This window comes from Acanthopagrus latus, chromosome 23 (genome assembly GCF_904848185.1).
Source record: "Acanthopagrus latus isolate v.2019 chromosome 23, fAcaLat1.1, whole genome shotgun sequence".
Lineage (NCBI taxonomy): Eukaryota > Metazoa > Chordata > Actinopteri > Spariformes > Sparidae > Acanthopagrus > Acanthopagrus latus.
In genome coordinates this window covers 24,178,413-24,194,453 of record NC_051061.1, presented here as the reverse complement: position 1 = coordinate 24,194,453, position 16,041 = coordinate 24,178,413, and the positions used below count along the sequence as shown (strand labels likewise).

Genomic DNA, 16,041 nt, shown 5'->3' with positions numbered 1-16,041 from the left:
CCAGTCCACACATGCATTTTACTGCCTTTTAATACAGTAGTAACGAGGCGCTCTATGCATCAAGTACAATCAATATGCACAGCCACAGAAATGTGTCACCAAGGTAGCTACAAAGTACACATGTCGATTTACCTGTCCAAGAATTACAAATCAGCATCCAGCGTTAAGAGCAAAGATCATAACTTATGAAGCAGAGAAGTTATGCACATTCAATGTTCATGGAGAATATTCACAAACATCTAGTAGTTTGCCTTTATCAGCTTTATAAAAGTGTATTTACATGATGGCCCATCTGAAACACTTGATCCCTGTCAGCTGTCTGACAAAGGCAAACTGGAGACTGTTTTGTCATAAATTAGGGGAGAAACTGAGATAATTGATCCTGAAGGTCTTCAGCTCAGCTTCCTCGTTAGAAACAAACACAGATATCATGAAATATAAATGATCTAAAAACAGCAACGGCTTTACAAAATTATGACGGGCTGTGCAGGTCAGCTGGAAATCAAAACAATGACATGATGGCAAATACAAACAGCTAACCGCTAAAAAGCCATACGGATAAAAATACACATTAATCTTCCTTTTTAATGGATGAGCAGAGGTTTCCTTATTGTCTGATCCACAGTCTCTTCCCTGGCTTTGACTCGTCCCGTCTGCAGGACGTCGTACAGAAACATGTACAGTGTTCGTGGCAGGTGAGCCGGAGACGAAGGTGTGAGGACGCCGCCGTCCTCCTGAATCCAGCCGCCGTGCTGAGGAGGACAGACGGCTTCTCCCGCTGGGCGTCCTCTGTTGGCAGTCAGGTAAGAAAAAAATCTGAAAAATGGAAAAAGAAGCAGTTAATGTGACATTTGTTTCGTCTGATACTGTGGCCCTGAGATATACATGTTACTGTTATTAACAGAAGTTACAGTCGTAGTCTGGTGGAGCTCAAAGCTGACGGAGACAAAACCGAATGATCATGTTTGAATCAGCTGATCGGGCTGCAGAAATGGTTTAAGAAGATTATTAGAGTGATGTGATGTAGGTAGAATCAGAAAAAGGTTTTTCCACCTGTCTCTCTGAGGACGAAGAGGAGAAGCACAGCAGACTAAATGCTGAATGGTTCCAGAAACAGATGATGCTGGAATCAGGAGGACTGTGGGACAATTGAGACCCTGAGAGGGCGACGACAAACTGACCGCTGAGTGACATCAAGACACGTCAGTCAACCAACAGCAGGCAGCATCAAGTGAGCCACACTACCCACAATGCAACCTGAGCCCTGACAGTTCCTCAGAGATCGGGTGTGTTATGCTCGCAGCAGCTACCGTATTTCATTTTCAAACTTTTACTCTTCAACCGACATTTTAACTCTGCAAACAGCAGCTGGTGAGTCAGATCTGTGGAGGAACAGAAGAAGAAGAAGAAGTTTCAAACACACCTGATTGGACGCTGTCTTCTGTGTCCTCCTCCACGCCTCCTCCTTTGCCTTCACCTCCGTTTAACCAACTCCCCCGCCTCCACCCCCAGCCCCACCGTCCCTCCCCAGCCTCCCCCCCTCGCCCGTCCAGCGTGCTAGCTGTGGGGCTGGGGGGCGATACTGGAGCAGTCAGTTACCAGCAGTCCCACCGTGCTCGCACTGGACACAGTGACCGCCACGCTGGTGGTGCCCACGGGGCCGGCGTTCGTCTGGTCGGGGGTGGGGTCGCCCTGGTTGGCGTGGGTGCCCATGTGACCCTGGAGCTGCGTGGCCGTCTTGCACTGCACCCCGCACAGCTGGCAGAGCAGCACGCCGCCGGCCCCCGTCCCGCCGAAGCCCCCTCGTGCCCCGCCGCTCTCCTTCCACTCCTGACCATGATGCTTCTGAGCGTGGACACGCAGGTAGGTGAGCGTGGTGAAGCCTGGATCACACACACACACACACAGGTTGAGTGTTTCTTGTTTACAGCAGGTTTTACGTATTAATAAGTTTCAGTGGGATGATCAGAATGTTGTAGCGTCACTGCGACTCACTGCGGTTGCAGAGGTGACAGGCGTGGTGCTGCGACTGGTTGTGGACCCTCATGTGGTCGGTGATGTAAGCGGCGGACAGCAGCTTCCCACAGATGTGACACGGCACCTTCTCCTCGTGACGGATCAGGTGGGCACGGAGACGATCCCGCGTGGCGAACGCTGATGTGCACGTCTGTGGAAAACAACAAGAGACCCATGGAAACATTCAGTAAGACACAGACGGACAGATGACGAGGCAGCTGTGACGTCACGAGAGCAGAAACTACAAACAACTACGACTCCAAAAAGGTTGAGACACTCATGAGGACACATGTGAGATCTGATCAATCAGACCACATTCAGAGGTGGTCTGGGCCACGTGTGACCACATCTGTCCTGAACCACATGAAGGACCACCTACTCAACTGAAGGAGAAGAAGAAGAAGAAGAAGAAGAAGAAGAAGAAGAAGCCACAACAACAGTCATTGCTGATTAAAAGCCGTCTGTCTGACTTTCAGATGGTTCACTGTAATGAAAATAACGTGTCTGACCTCTGATCTCTGTGGAAGCACTGAACCACTGAGCCAGTAACACATCACCAGACTCCCTTTACAAATGTAGTGATTTTAACAGTTATTTCATAAGAAGAAAATTTAACAAACTTTGTCAAACAGCTACGAGATATTCTAACTCATTGTTTCCTTCTTGTAAATTCAGCATTAAATCAGAACATGTTTGTAAAAAGGTTCAGCTTTACAAATACATTAAAAACAAAACAAAAAAAAAATAAATAAATAATATTGGCTACTTCTTTGAAGCTCATGAAGAAATTCCCCAGACTCCCTTCAAAAAAACACTATATTTTGTAACTTGTTGCGTCGCAGAAACTTTCTAAACTTTGTGAAAAGCTGTCTCTGACAAAATTTTAACTCTTTGGGCTTCTTGTTAATTCGGCATATGTTCTACATGAACTTCTCTTTATTCTTTGAGTAAAAACATGGTGTCTGGTAGTCCCGTGATGTTGATCTGCACACAGAACAGGGAGGTAAGACCTGATCACAGGAGGTCACTGGAGAAACACTTAGTGTCCGTCAACAGACAGACGAAGACGTTACCGTGCACTTGAACGGCCTCTCGGTGGAGTGGACCTGTCGGACGTGACTGTTGAGGTGGTCCGGTCTGAAAAAAATTTTAAATAACAAAACGAGTCATTACAGACGACTAAACATCTCCACACTAGAACACATGTGTTAACTTAAAGCCGGTGTGTGTCGTGTGCTTGTTTCTGAAAAGAAACAGCAGCAGATAGAAATGTGATATCGTGAAGAGATGAAGTTTAAAGGACATGGACGTAGACGTACCGGGAGAAGGCCTTGGCGCAGTGTGGACAGATGTACGGTTTTTCCACGCCGCCCTGGTGCGAGCGCACGTGGTAGCTCATCCTGTCTTTCCTCTTGAAGCGCTGCTGGCAGATGGGGCAGGAGTACGGCTTCTCGTCCGAGTGGGACAGACGGTGGCGGTTCAGGTGGTACACGTCTCTGAAGGCCTTCCCGCAGGCCTCGCAGGCGTGGTTCTTCCTCACCTGGTTGGTGTTGGGGTTGGGGTTGGGGTTCTGTGGAGCAGCAGATGTCATGGAGGAGATCTCTATAAGCTGCATGCAGATGAATAAAAAAGCCCTTAAGTGTCCTTTAATGATGGTCTATAATGAACCCACCGTTTCCATGGAGCCCACGACCACAACAGCTGCCTGGATGGGTTGAGGCGGTGCAGCCATGGTTACGGTTGCCGGGGCGATGGACACAGAGACCGGCTGGCTCTCTTGGTCGGCGTGCTGGCCGGGCTGGGGGAGGGCGTCAGGGATGGCGGCGGTGGGAGGGGGAGGCTGGGTGGGCAGGGTGAGGTGGAGGAGGGAGAGGGGGACCATCTGCTTCTCCACCCGTGCCACCTTCCCCGCTTCCTCCTTCTCTCGGGCGGCTCGGTCCTTCATCTTGATGCCCGTGTGGACTGACTGGTGCCGCCGCAGGTTGTAGCTGTTCTTGAACTCCTTGTTGCAGGTGGCGCAGATGTGGGCCGGCCGGCTCGGCTTGGTGAGCGGTTTGACTGACGGACAGAAGAAAATCACAGTTTGATCTGAGCTTCATATTTCAGCCGGTTTTCAAGTTAGAGTCAAGTTCACGTCCAAAGTACTTAACTTAATATATTTATTGCTGTTGCGCTTTCCCTTTCTGCCAACCCGTCACCGGTTCAGTGTTTTGTTTTTTTTTAATCAATCAATCTGCTGCTTTTTTTCCTCAATATCGATCAATCATTTTGTCTTTAAAACTCCTCAAAATAAGAAAATATGTTAAAAATGAATAAACAAGAAATCAGTTGTGAAAGCAGGACTAATTAATTGCTAATTAAACTAAAATTACAGGTATTGTTATGGATGTGGAACAGATTACAATGTATTAATCATGTTTGAACACTGATTATAGTGTAACAGACATTTTTGTTGAACATAGTTATCAAGTGTTTCCTGTCTCTACCTGTCCAACAGGGTATGAATGAGCACAGAGAACAAACAACAACAAAACTAAGTAAAGTGGAGGTGAGTTTGGATGCTGTAGTGACCATGTGAGGCCCCGCCCCCTCTCACCAGGCAGCGGCTCCTCGCTCAGGGCGGCGGTGTCGACGGTGGACGGCGGTGTGACGATGTGCTCGGCTGGAGGAGTCTGAGCGGTGCCGGTCAGCTCGGGCAGCAGCTCAGACTGAAGAGGCGTCTCCGGTTGGCTCTGAGTCGACGGCGTCTGCCAGAATCCAACAGGAACATATTTATTAATCCTCAGATACACAGCGGAGCCTCAGGCGGGCAGGACTCCGTTTTTAATCCAGGTTATATATAAAACTACAAAATCAGACGGATTCTTAGACTGTTTTTTCTCCATTGATCATCTTATTGATCCCAGCGGGCTGATGGATCTGAGGGACACATTCTGATAATCGATTAATCTTTTCAGTCATTTTCAAGCAAATACGTCAAAAACAATTCTGCTTCCAGCTTCTTGACGGGTTCGGACTGATATTAGATAATATTGAATATCGCGATATTTGCCATCATAAGAGATATTTTTCACAATATTGATTCGAATATGGAACAGATTCTTCTCCGTCCAGGTTCTGTTGATCCAGATAATCTCCACAAATAAATTAAACATGTAGCAGTATGAAGCTAATGTTGGGCTACAAACAGACGACATCACGGTCACATGACTGAAACGTCTCCACCACTAAGAGTCTTACTGCACAATTACTATCCAGGTTTTCTATAAACTGATCAATGTACAAGTTGTAAAGTCAGAGTTAGAACAGTGTGGAACTAAAGTGGCCTGTAAAGACGGACTAGTGAGTAGATGAGTCTCCGTGTTGCTGTGAGGACGTTTAATGTCCCCGACAACCTCTGTAGTCTCATTCAGACACTTGATAGCAACCGGAAAATATTGTGACATTAAAAAAATGAGGCGTTGAACTGTTTGTTGGCCAGAAGAGGCAGTTTGAAGACGTAACTTCGGACTCCGAGAAGAATTTTATTGATAAATTCTCTCAGACCCTCGGGGCCCCTGAGGGTCTGAGAGAATTTCATGTTCATATTATCAATAAAATTCTTATCAATAAGTGTTGAAACATAAATCTAACAGGGGGAGTTAGTGTTAAAGGTAAACACTAGAGGAACAAGTCAACCTGAGCACCTGGAACACACCTGGAGGAGACCAAACCAGGATCCAGCTTCTCCCTGACCCCTCTGTGACCTCCTCCATCTTTGTTACCCCCCCCTTCTGTAACCCCACACAGAAATGTCAAACACCCCCTCCTGTCTGTGTTCCCTCCTCCACTAAAAAACAACCCCACAACCCCATCAGCAAGGCAGCTCCAGCATCAATTAACACTTACCTGAAAGAGGAAATTACTCCAGGAGGTGTCCATCCTGAACTCTGCGGGGACTGAGAGCTCAGCAGCCGGGGGAGCAAAGAGGAGGAGGCGGGAGGAGGAGGGCGACGGAGCCGAGGAAGAAAAGCTCCAACTGGCTGCTATGAAAACACAATGTGAGGCCTGTACCGCAGCTCTCCTGCCCGGGGTAATTAATGGAAATATATGATGACACCGGACGAGATTTAGCTTAAACTACCCAACACTTATCAGGGATTAGTTATGAATTAATATGGCGATCTGTTGGCGGTAAACAGGCACTGACAAGATGGTTTTTGTAAATGCGACAAAATGGTTGGTATCATGCTTTGCTTCTTTTAATGGTGCGTTTTTAATATCATTTGCTTATGTCTACTGTAATCAAAACTGGTGAAATTGCATGCAAAATAGAGAGGATTTGTATACAGAAGATGAGAAGGATGTAGTCGAAACGTGCTAATCATAGTCAGCAGCTGTTCAGGAGTCATTTATTTAGCGATAGCTCCAACAAAAAAAAAAAGAAAAAAAAAAAGAAGAAGGCCGCAGCGTCGGTTCCAAGCCTCGGCGTTGCGTACCGCGCGTCCCCTAACTAGAGCGCTCCTGGTCGGCCGCGGTCCATGGCTCCGCCTCGGTGTTTCAATCGACAGGATGACATCTTTCTCTTTTTTTCACCCCCTCTCCTCACTCCCTCTCGCCCTCCCTCCCTCTCAGTCTTTCTTCCTTTTCTTTTTTTATCTCTTCTTCACCCCCTCTGTCCCTCTCTGCTTTAAAGGGAAAGTATTTTGTGTATGCACCCTCCTGGCGGACCCCGGCTCGTCTCGTGCCGTCCCTCTCGCCCCCGCCGCCGCCGCCTCTTCACGGTAGGCCGACAAATAATGAAATCCGACATTTATGGAATCAGCTCGGCCGTTATTTCTCCCCGCGTCGTCTTCGAGAGAGAGAGAGAGTCCGCTGGTACCGCTGCGAGCACACGGCTGGTCGTCCGGACCTCGCTCAGCAGACGCACCGAACTCTTAGCTAAAATGGTGTCGGGTTTAGCTAAATCAAGGCTTTATCCTCCAGCATCTTAAAGGTAACGATGCGCGCAAGTGCAACAGCTGGATCTAACCTCGATCCACATGACGTCCATTCTTCAGTGGGCCACACGGAAACACACGCCAAACTCCATTCAGAAAACCTTCAGTTTCACGACGCTTGCTTTACGTCCACAGTTACAGTAATGATAGGAAGCAAACGACCTGCTACTATATTCAGTAGTAGTCGCTCATGAATTCGGCGTCCCTGTAACACACCGGGCAGTGTCCTATTTAAGAAGATGTTAAAACTTTTTTTTATTATGTGACAAGCTGAAGTTGGACTTTTGTCTGTATTATTTTGGGAGTAAATTAAATGAGAATTTGTATAAAATATTGGTTGACATGAATATATGGAAAGCAGGAAAATAAATATTTTGAATGTTTGTATATTTACATACTTGTGTGTCTGTGTGTATGTTTTTCATTTATTACACATACATGCATACATATCATACAAAATACATACACAAGCAATAAAACAAGATGTGTTCTCATTTTTTCCATTTAAAATCCATTTTAAGCCTCTAGTTTTATTTTCACACAGGTAATAGCTGTTATTTCAACCCCTCATATACATGAAGCTGACCACCTCTCTATGACTTTACAGTGTTTAAAATAATTAGACTGCTCAATAAAACCAGTCTCATCAGTGGAAACAATCGCTGTTTACATCTGAGAAGACTGAGTTAACATCATATTGATCTGAGCGATGATCCATACGACCGTGCAGAAACGTGTTTTTTTTATTTTCTTTATTTTGTAGCTGCTTTTACAGTAGATTCAAACCACTTCAAACAAAATAACCATCAAATATATTAATAACAACAATTGGTGTCTTAAATACAATATAAGACTTGGCTTTGCTGTTGATATACATTTATAATTCATAAGAATACATTCTAGGAAAACAAGAGGCAAATCTTTACGTTAACACTTTTCACACTCTGTCGACACTTTGTCTTTACAGTCGTCGATGAGCAGCACAAATGTGTGACATTAAAATGCAACAACGCAAAACCATAAACTGTAATACTTGGTGCTCTTCACGTGAGGTATAACTTATGACCTGCGTAACTCTATTTGTCTCTAAGTGACTAAAACAAACAGGAAACACGTCTCGTCGTCTACCACAAAATAAAACAGCATCAGAAATGTCAAATAAGCAAAATCCCTCAAATAAGACAATCACCGTTTCAACCGCACCGAAATAAGAGCAGGAATCTCAAGAAATGAACAAGAACAGCAAAAAATAGTGGCTTGGACGTCACAAAAGGAATATTAGAGCATATTTTAACTGATATTTAAACACTTTCTACCTTCGTTACAACACAAACAAGTAAAAGATTGTGAATAAGAACAAAAAGACGTCTGAATAAACTGAACATGGCTTCAGTGTTTGGTCTGTCGATGCTTTTCTTTGCACATATTTCTCTTTATGATTAAAAAAAATAATAACACAAAATGATAAAAATAAATGGTGATTTTTTTCAACTAACGAACAAAAAGACGTCTGAATAAAGTGAACAAAGCTTCAGTTTGATGGTTGGTGGTGATTTCAGGGACACAATTTCATTTTTATAATTTAAAATATTAACAATGAAAAAGACAGATGAGGAATAAAGGTGGATCGTTCTCATTTTTACGCATAATATTTATATTTCCACCTGCCAGGAGACGATGAAGCAGCAGCCATTTTGTCCAAGAACATTATAATAATGTGGTGACAGCTGGTCAATAAATCTTTCATAACTACAGCGTCATCGGTTAGAAACCAGTGATCAGAAGTCCTGTTGGGTCGGGTCGATCCTGAAGAAGACGACGACCTCAGAACCAAAATCTGACTCACAATTTTTTTCTTCATCGTTTCATCTATGGATTATTTTCTCTGTTTAATATTTGGTCCAAAAAACATGAAATATTTAAATGTTTTGTCCAAGCAACTGTCCAAAACTCAAAGATATTAAATTTATCATCACAGAAAATGAAAACAATGATCGAACACTGATCTGTTGAGATGGAACCAGTGGGTTTTGTGTCAGATATAAGCAGCAGTTATTGGTTTCTAACTGATAAATTAAGCATGATTTAAGATTTATTCACCATTAATGAAGACATGAAGGCCGTGAGTTTGCAGAGAAGATGATCCGTCCTGTTTTTATCTTCTCTGTGAACTCCCAAACATGTCTGTAATATTTATTTTATAGTTTCTGTTGATTTGTCATTAATCCTCCGTCACCAGGACATCATGTTCGCACAGATAACGTTGACATTTCAACCCGACGTGTCCTCATGTTCATATTTTATCCTCTTCAGCTGTCACACTGTTTTATTTCATATCCAAACTGGGTGTGTTTAAAAATTAGTCGGACTGTTTCCATCTGTGATCGAGGCCACAACAGATGTTTCAGGACAAACCATGATGTTTTTTAACCACAGCGCTGTGACAAGAGAATCAGAAATTCAACCTAAACAAACTTTAAGTTGCGTCCTGGTTGAGTTCGTCTGTGGTTTTACAGAATTTCTTCAGGAGATTGGGTTGGTTTACTTTTAACATCTACAAACACATTTCTGAGTAAATGTGATTTTTGTGTTGGTCTGATTGTCTTTTTCACTTTGACTGAACAAACTGGGCCTGAAAACAGGAGCAGCGTGACTCAGAGGGTCTGATGTGTTCACTGTCTGAGCTCTCAGCTGTTTGACTGAACGTCTTCATGATCACTGTAAACAGATCAGATGTAGATCGACTTCTCTGCTGAGGCGTTTTGAGACAAACTGAAGTGTGTTCTCGATGTTTGACGTCTTATTTAAGTCACCTTGGTTCAAGTGACCTTGGTTCAAGTGTATAAAGTCTACTGTTACCTCTAAAATAAAGATAAATAAAACATAAAAACATGGTGGATGTGTAGCTGAAGCTCTCGCTGGCTCCTCTCTCACTGCGTCTTCGTGTTCTTCTCTCGCTCGGCGGCGTCGAGGGCGGCCATGTTCTGGGAGGCGGTGATGAGGTGCAGGAGGCTGATGCCGGATTTGAGCAGGCAGATGATCCCGCAGAGACCCTGCAGCCAGTACAGCCACGCTGCAGCACACACAACACACCAGTCATTACTGCAAGCTGCTCACAGTGGTGGGTTTATTTTAAAGCCTCTGAGACGTGAGGAGGAACTTCTCACCTGCCGGCTCCTCAATGTGATAGAAGAGGTAGAGCAGACAGAAGAAGAGCTCGTTCCCAGCACACATGACAAACAGCACCGGCTGCAGGAGAGCAAACACTCAGCCATCAGTTCTACTGGCCGTTATATTTACAGGGATTCAATGTATGACTGTGTGTGTGTGTGTGTGTGTGTGTATGTGTGTGTGTGTGTATGTTCTTCACCTTGGATGTGTAGTAGATGCGGAGGATGGGGTTGCCGGAGAGGTCGATAGTCTTGTGACTGGCTGATCCCTGAATTGTTGAGCTGTGAAAGAAAAAACATGACGAACGAGTTGGTTCTCATGATTTTAACAGTATTAATAGTTTGAGGGTTCTGTTCCCTGGAGCAAACACGTGTACATACAAGGCCGTCATCAGACCCGGTATTAACATCCATCAGATTCACTGCTCAGTGTGCAAATAAACCTCACTGAGACAAACAGACTCCATGTTTCTACTCAAAGACAAAAGAAAGATTTTCATGTAGAACATCTGCTGAATTAACAAGAAGGTCCAAATAATGCAGAATGAGTCAGAGACAGAGTTTCACAGAGTTTATAAAGTGTCTCCAACTCAACAACTCACTAAACTGACACATTTGTTAAGGGAGTCTGGGGACTTTCTCCACGGGGACAAAGAAGTCGCCTATATTGTTCCTGTTTAGTGTCTTTGTAACATGTGACATGTTTAGATCAATAACATGTTTCTTCTTTCATAAATGGAGTGTAAATGGTGAAATCAGTGTAAACAGTGTGTTCAAACAGCTGATCAGTGTTGGCAGGTAAGACTTTAGCACTTTAGCCACAGAAGCAGACAGGCTGGTACAGACATGCTGCCACAAACTGACACTTTTTACAAGGAGACAAACAACTTCAGCTGAAACATTTAATGCTGAATTTACAACAAGGACACAAAGAGTCAGAATCTGTCAGAGACACAGTTTCACTACGTTATAAAGTTTGTTTCAACTCAACAACTCTTAAATCACCACATTTGTTAATGGAGTCTGGTGATGTTGTGGTTACAGACTCTAGAGAAACATGTAATCACAGGGCAGAAAATCTGGAGACGTGTGGCATCACTCAGGTGATGATGTACCTGTGCAGGTGCAGCCAGTGGCTGGCGATGTCAAGACACATGCTGACCTGGAACAGGAAGGTGTAGGAGGGGTAGAGCAGGGACAGGTTGACCAGCAGACACATGGTGGCACAGCGGTCTGTCAGCATATCCATCATTGCACCAAACTTGGTGGCTAAAAGAACAAAATGAAGAAAGTCAGATTAATTTTATCTGTGAGAAACTCAAGTAAGTTTCTAACATGTTTAATTCATAAACTGTTACGAACTGCTGGAATATTTCCAAATGCTTCTTGAGTACATACTGTTTTCTCCTTGTGCAGATACACAACTCTGTGGGTTGGGTTGCAGGAGAAAATCATCTAGAGCAGAATATTAACATGAATAAAAATATACTCTAGATAAGCTTCCAGACACGTACACTGGTTGAGCGCCCGGGCAGCGTGGCCATCGAAGGCGTCGAGCAGAGCGCTGAGCAGGTAGCAGAAGATGGCGGGCCACGGGCAGCAGGGCATCAGGTAGAAGGCGATGAAGGCCAGAACAACTCGGGCGTAACCTGCAGGGACAGACGTCAAGTCACACCTGGATGACGTGTATGTTACAGGATCATTCTGCCCTCAATGAACAGACAGGAAGTGAGAAAACAGAGATGAAGGGCGGAAAGTTTTAAACCGCTGTGACAGTTTAAGGCTGCACTTCCTGTCAGATCTCTGCTGTCTGAGATAAAAATACAGGTGAACATAGTTTCATAACAACATTAAACTTTCTGATGTTGGGATAAAATACAGCCTATTTTTGTTTACTTTATATATTTTTTTATTGCACTTTGGTTTTGTTGTCTCTGTGCTTACAGTATATTAAACCTTTGGATCCTAAACTAAATTTATCTGATATCTGGCCTGAGCTGCTGTAAGTGCTCAACACTTCACACTGTTGGGAACATAAATCGGGGGAAAAATAACCAGATTTAAAACATACATGTGGATAAACAAATAGCTTAAATGTGCTTGATCTATTCTATGTATTGTCACTTTTTTGAATGGACTTTGGTATGACAGCACCCACTGTACGGAGGCTAACGCTAAGCTAGCTCCCTGTTAGCAGCGGCGGTAAAACTCACCGATTAAATTCGGAACGAAGAGGAAAATGTTGTCCTGCGCCATGTTCGATGTTCGGGGAGGTTCTGCGGTGGAGACTCGTCGTCTTGTTGATTCGGTTCCGAGTATTGGACTCGTCCTCCCAGACGAACTGCAGCAGGCTGAAGGTTTGTTTCACAGACGACTTCCTCACGGCAGCGTCTGTCAAGTGTCCGTTTTCAGACCACAACAACAACACAACTTCCGGTGGATTTCATAATAAAGGCGTCACCCAGATCGCGTTAGTGTAACAAACTCTGATATCAAATATTATGGATGAGATTTGCTAAAACACAGGAATATTTCACAGTATCTTAATCTTATTTCTGCTGAATCGATTTTACTGCAGTGAGAATTCACTGGGCAAATTTTTCCGAATTGTAATTATTTATGGCTTATTTATTTCACTTGATGTTTTCACCATATTTAGTTTTAAGGTAGTTTTTGTTTGCATTATTTTTATTTCTATATATAGAATAAAATAACATAAAATAGGAAATAGAATAAAAACACGTTGCAAAAAACTAAATAGAGAGAAATGTATTTTAAAAAGATGAAATATAAAATCTAATTCAAAAATAAAATAAGAAGAAATAAAAACGGGGTAAAAAAAAAAAAGAGTAAACGTTCAAGTTGTGCTTTTATTTTTTAAACCAAACCTATATTCCGGTTTTTGCTTCCGGTTTCTGTCCAGCTTGATGACGCCAGCGTCTACAGCGCAGCCGCAGTCTCAGTTGAGTCGTGACGTCGTGTGAGAGTCCTCCCAGCATGCAGCGCGGTTTACCGGAAGCGGAGTGGACTTGTCGGTTTGTTTTGGTCGCAGAAGAAAGTTTCTGGATCAGAACTGAAGTCGCGGAGCCGCTGAGCCTCACATGCGGGAATAGCTCTCCTCTCCGGGGCCTTGTTGATCCGTCTGTGGACGTTCTGACCGTTAGTCGGGATGTTTTCTTCCAACATGGACACAAAGAGGCCGGAGATCCCCACCGGACTCCTGGACGACCTCTGCAGCCGCTTCATCCTGCACATCCCCAGCGAGGAGCGGGACAACGCGATCCGGGTGTGCTTCCAGATCGAGCTGGCCCACTGGTTCTACCTGGACTTCTGCATGCAGAACACCCCGGGAGCTCCTCACTGCGGGATCAGGGACTTCGCTAAAGCGGTCTTCCAGCACTGCCCCTTCCTGCTGCCGCACGGGGAGGACGTGCAGAAGGTGCTGGAGCAGTGGAAGGAGTACAAGATGGGGGTGCCCACGTACGGAGCCATCATCCTGGATGAAAACCTGGAGAACGCGCTGCTGGTTCAGGGCTACCTGGCCAAGTCCGGCTGGGGATTCCCGAAGGGGAAGGTGAACGAGGACGAGGCTCCGCATGACTGCGCGGTGCGGGAGGTGCTGGAGGAGACCGGCTTCGATATCAAAAACCGCATCTGTAAAGACCGGTACATCGAGCAGAAGATCACCGACCAGGTGGTGCGGCTCTACATCATCCCGGGAGTGTCCAAGGACACCAAGTTTAACCCCAAAACCCGGAAGGAGATCCGGAACATCGAATGGTTTCCTATCGAGAAGCTTCCATGTCACCGGAACGACATGACCCCCAAGTCCAAGCTGGGTCTGGCCCCGAACCGGTTCTTCATGGCCATCCCGTTCATCAGGCCTCTGAGGGAGTGGATCAGCCGGCTGAGAGGCGAGTCCACGGACAGCGACGAGGACTTCACCAACACTCCGGGAAAACCCGCAGACAGCCGGTCCAAGTCTCGCAGACTCGCCGGGACCGAGGCGGTCCCAGGAGAGGCCTGGAACAAACAGAAGCCGGGCAGGACTGTGGGTCAGTACGAGCTGAGGGGGAACGAGAGGAGAAGTCAGGACTCTCCTCAAGTCAAGAACAACAACGGCTCCGGTAGCCAGCAGCTGAAGAAGGACGACAAGAGGATCCAACCACGCCGGCTGCAGGACAGCTTCGACCGAGACCTGCAGAGCTTCTCCTCCAAGACTTTCCTCAGCTTCAAGTTCGACAGAGACGCCATCATGAAGTGTTTCGACTTCTGAACCTCCTGAACCATCTGGACCGGAGCTGCACGACTCCATCGAGACAAACATCAGCTGTTCATCAGTTTGTTCCCCGGGGTTAGAAAACGTCACGTTGTCACGATTTTAACTGATCTTTCAGTGAAAATGGGAGACATGATTCAAACATGATGGTTTCAACTCACCCCGAATCCTTTTAATTCTTTCATTTTGCCTTTTTCTTACCTCGTTTGTCACAAACTCACATTTATAATGGTCACTGAATGCATCATGAAAGCTTCAATGTTCGTTGTTAACTCTCCTGATCGATCGATCAGCTGTTGGTCCAAACTTTCCTCTCAGACGACCGACTGAGTTCACCTTCGGACCAAAACAAAAGAACTTCTTAACGTGTTGATAAGATGCACAGAGTTCTGTACGGAGGCCCGGAGAGGACAAAAACTAATTCTAGGGATCCAGTTTGTAAATCTGATGTTTTCTCAGGATAATCTGAATTTCTTTTGTCCCTCTGGGCTTCTGTACTGACCTTAATCATTCAGGCTCTCAAGGCCTGAATCAAACCTGTGACGGGCCGGTTCTGGTCCGCGGGCCCATGTTGGGCGGTGCTGCTGAAAGCTGTGATGCAACATTTCTAAATTAATTTACCAATTTTAATGCACATGTGCTGAAATAAAAACTCAGATATTGAATTAAAACGCTCAGAAATCATAAAAATGTGATCACAGATGTAAAAAACAAGCTGATGATTATCTTCTGGATCGATTGATCAGCTGATTGATCTATAAAATGTCGACCATTGTTTCGTCTTGAGGAGCACACAGAGTATAAATTACCTTTAAAACGTCTCTTAAATTTAGAGAATGAAAAGTTGTGAGGTGACACTGAAGTGATGACACATTCAGCCGTGGAATTGTCCTTTAAATTGTTGATTTTAAGACGTATTGATTAAAGTGTCGATCGGCTCGCTCGGTCTTCACAGTGGGTCCCAAAAATGTTCTTATTCTTAGTGTTATTGTCTTTAATATAAAGATGATGCAGGAGAAAGTGACAAGAGTTTTGATGTTTTCGTCTTAAAGCGGATCAATAACTGATCAGATCGTTTGCTGATGGTCGCAGCAGCTCCGCGTGTCGAGGTTGTTGTTGTTGTTTCACATGTTTACTGTTGATTCTTTCACTTCGATTAAATAAAGTTTTTCACAAAAAAGAAATAAAGTGTAAAACTTCTTTTTCAAAGTTTTATTGCAGCAACATAAAAAAATTAAGAATCTGAATGTAGATCTTTTTAATGCAAAAGTGTCCAAAATAAACTTTTATATTTTAATAAGAATTTAATGTTTTTTCAGAATTTGTATTTTGTTCTCTGAATAACAAAGTTTGTACATCAAGTTTTATCTTGTAAATTAATAAATGTTTTAGGTAAAAATAACAGGATGAACTTAAAGGAACAGTTCACTCAAACAGTTAAACTTGATTTAAAACAGAAAAACAAGCATAAAGAAAAAAAAACCCACAATAAAATACCAGAACTCTTTTAAAACTTAAGCCGAATTAGCAGTTTGCTCTTCCTGTTAGCAGTGAACCTGTGAATGTTCAGACAACTGTCACAAGGTCAATTTGTTAC

General features: G+C 44.3%; 3 protein-coding genes across 3 annotated transcripts; 1 reads left to right on the top strand and 2 right to left on the bottom strand.

Annotated features, from left to right (window-relative positions):
• Window positions 1-12: 12 nt before the first annotated feature.
• Window positions 13-7,333, bottom strand: LOC119013556 (myc-associated zinc finger protein). Its single transcript, XM_037088214.1, has 8 exons — window positions 5,905-7,333; window positions 4,613-4,763; window positions 3,689-4,074; window positions 3,336-3,586; window positions 3,090-3,153; window positions 1,996-2,167; window positions 1,424-1,883; window positions 13-816 (listed from the first exon to the last, which is right to left on the bottom strand). The coding sequence occupies exons 1-7, from the start codon at window positions 5,935-5,937 to the stop codon at window positions 1,558-1,560; spliced, it is 1,383 nt and encodes a 460-aa protein (XP_036944109.1). The 5' UTR covers window positions 5,938-7,333; the 3' UTR covers window positions 13-816; window positions 1,424-1,557.
• A 172-nt stretch (window positions 7,334-7,505) lies between these two features.
• Window positions 7,506-12,577, bottom strand: cdipt (CDP-diacylglycerol--inositol 3-phosphatidyltransferase (phosphatidylinositol synthase)). The gene is made up of 6 exons (XM_037088245.1): window positions 12,379-12,577; window positions 11,680-11,814; window positions 11,281-11,434; window positions 10,366-10,447; window positions 10,163-10,244; window positions 7,506-10,068 (listed from the first exon to the last, which is right to left on the bottom strand). Exons 1-6 carry the CDS (start codon window positions 12,419-12,421, stop codon window positions 9,926-9,928), a joined length of 639 nt encoding a protein of 212 aa, XP_036944140.1. The 5' UTR covers window positions 12,422-12,577; the 3' UTR covers window positions 7,506-9,925.
• Window positions 12,578-13,130: 553 nt separating this feature from the next.
• dcp2 (decapping mRNA 2) lies at window positions 13,131-15,628 on the top strand. The gene has a single exon (XM_037088219.1). It carries the CDS (start codon window positions 13,335-13,337, stop codon window positions 14,439-14,441), a length of 1,107 nt encoding a protein of 368 aa, XP_036944114.1. The 5' UTR covers window positions 13,131-13,334; the 3' UTR covers window positions 14,442-15,628.
• Window positions 15,629-16,041: the final 413 nt, after the last annotated feature.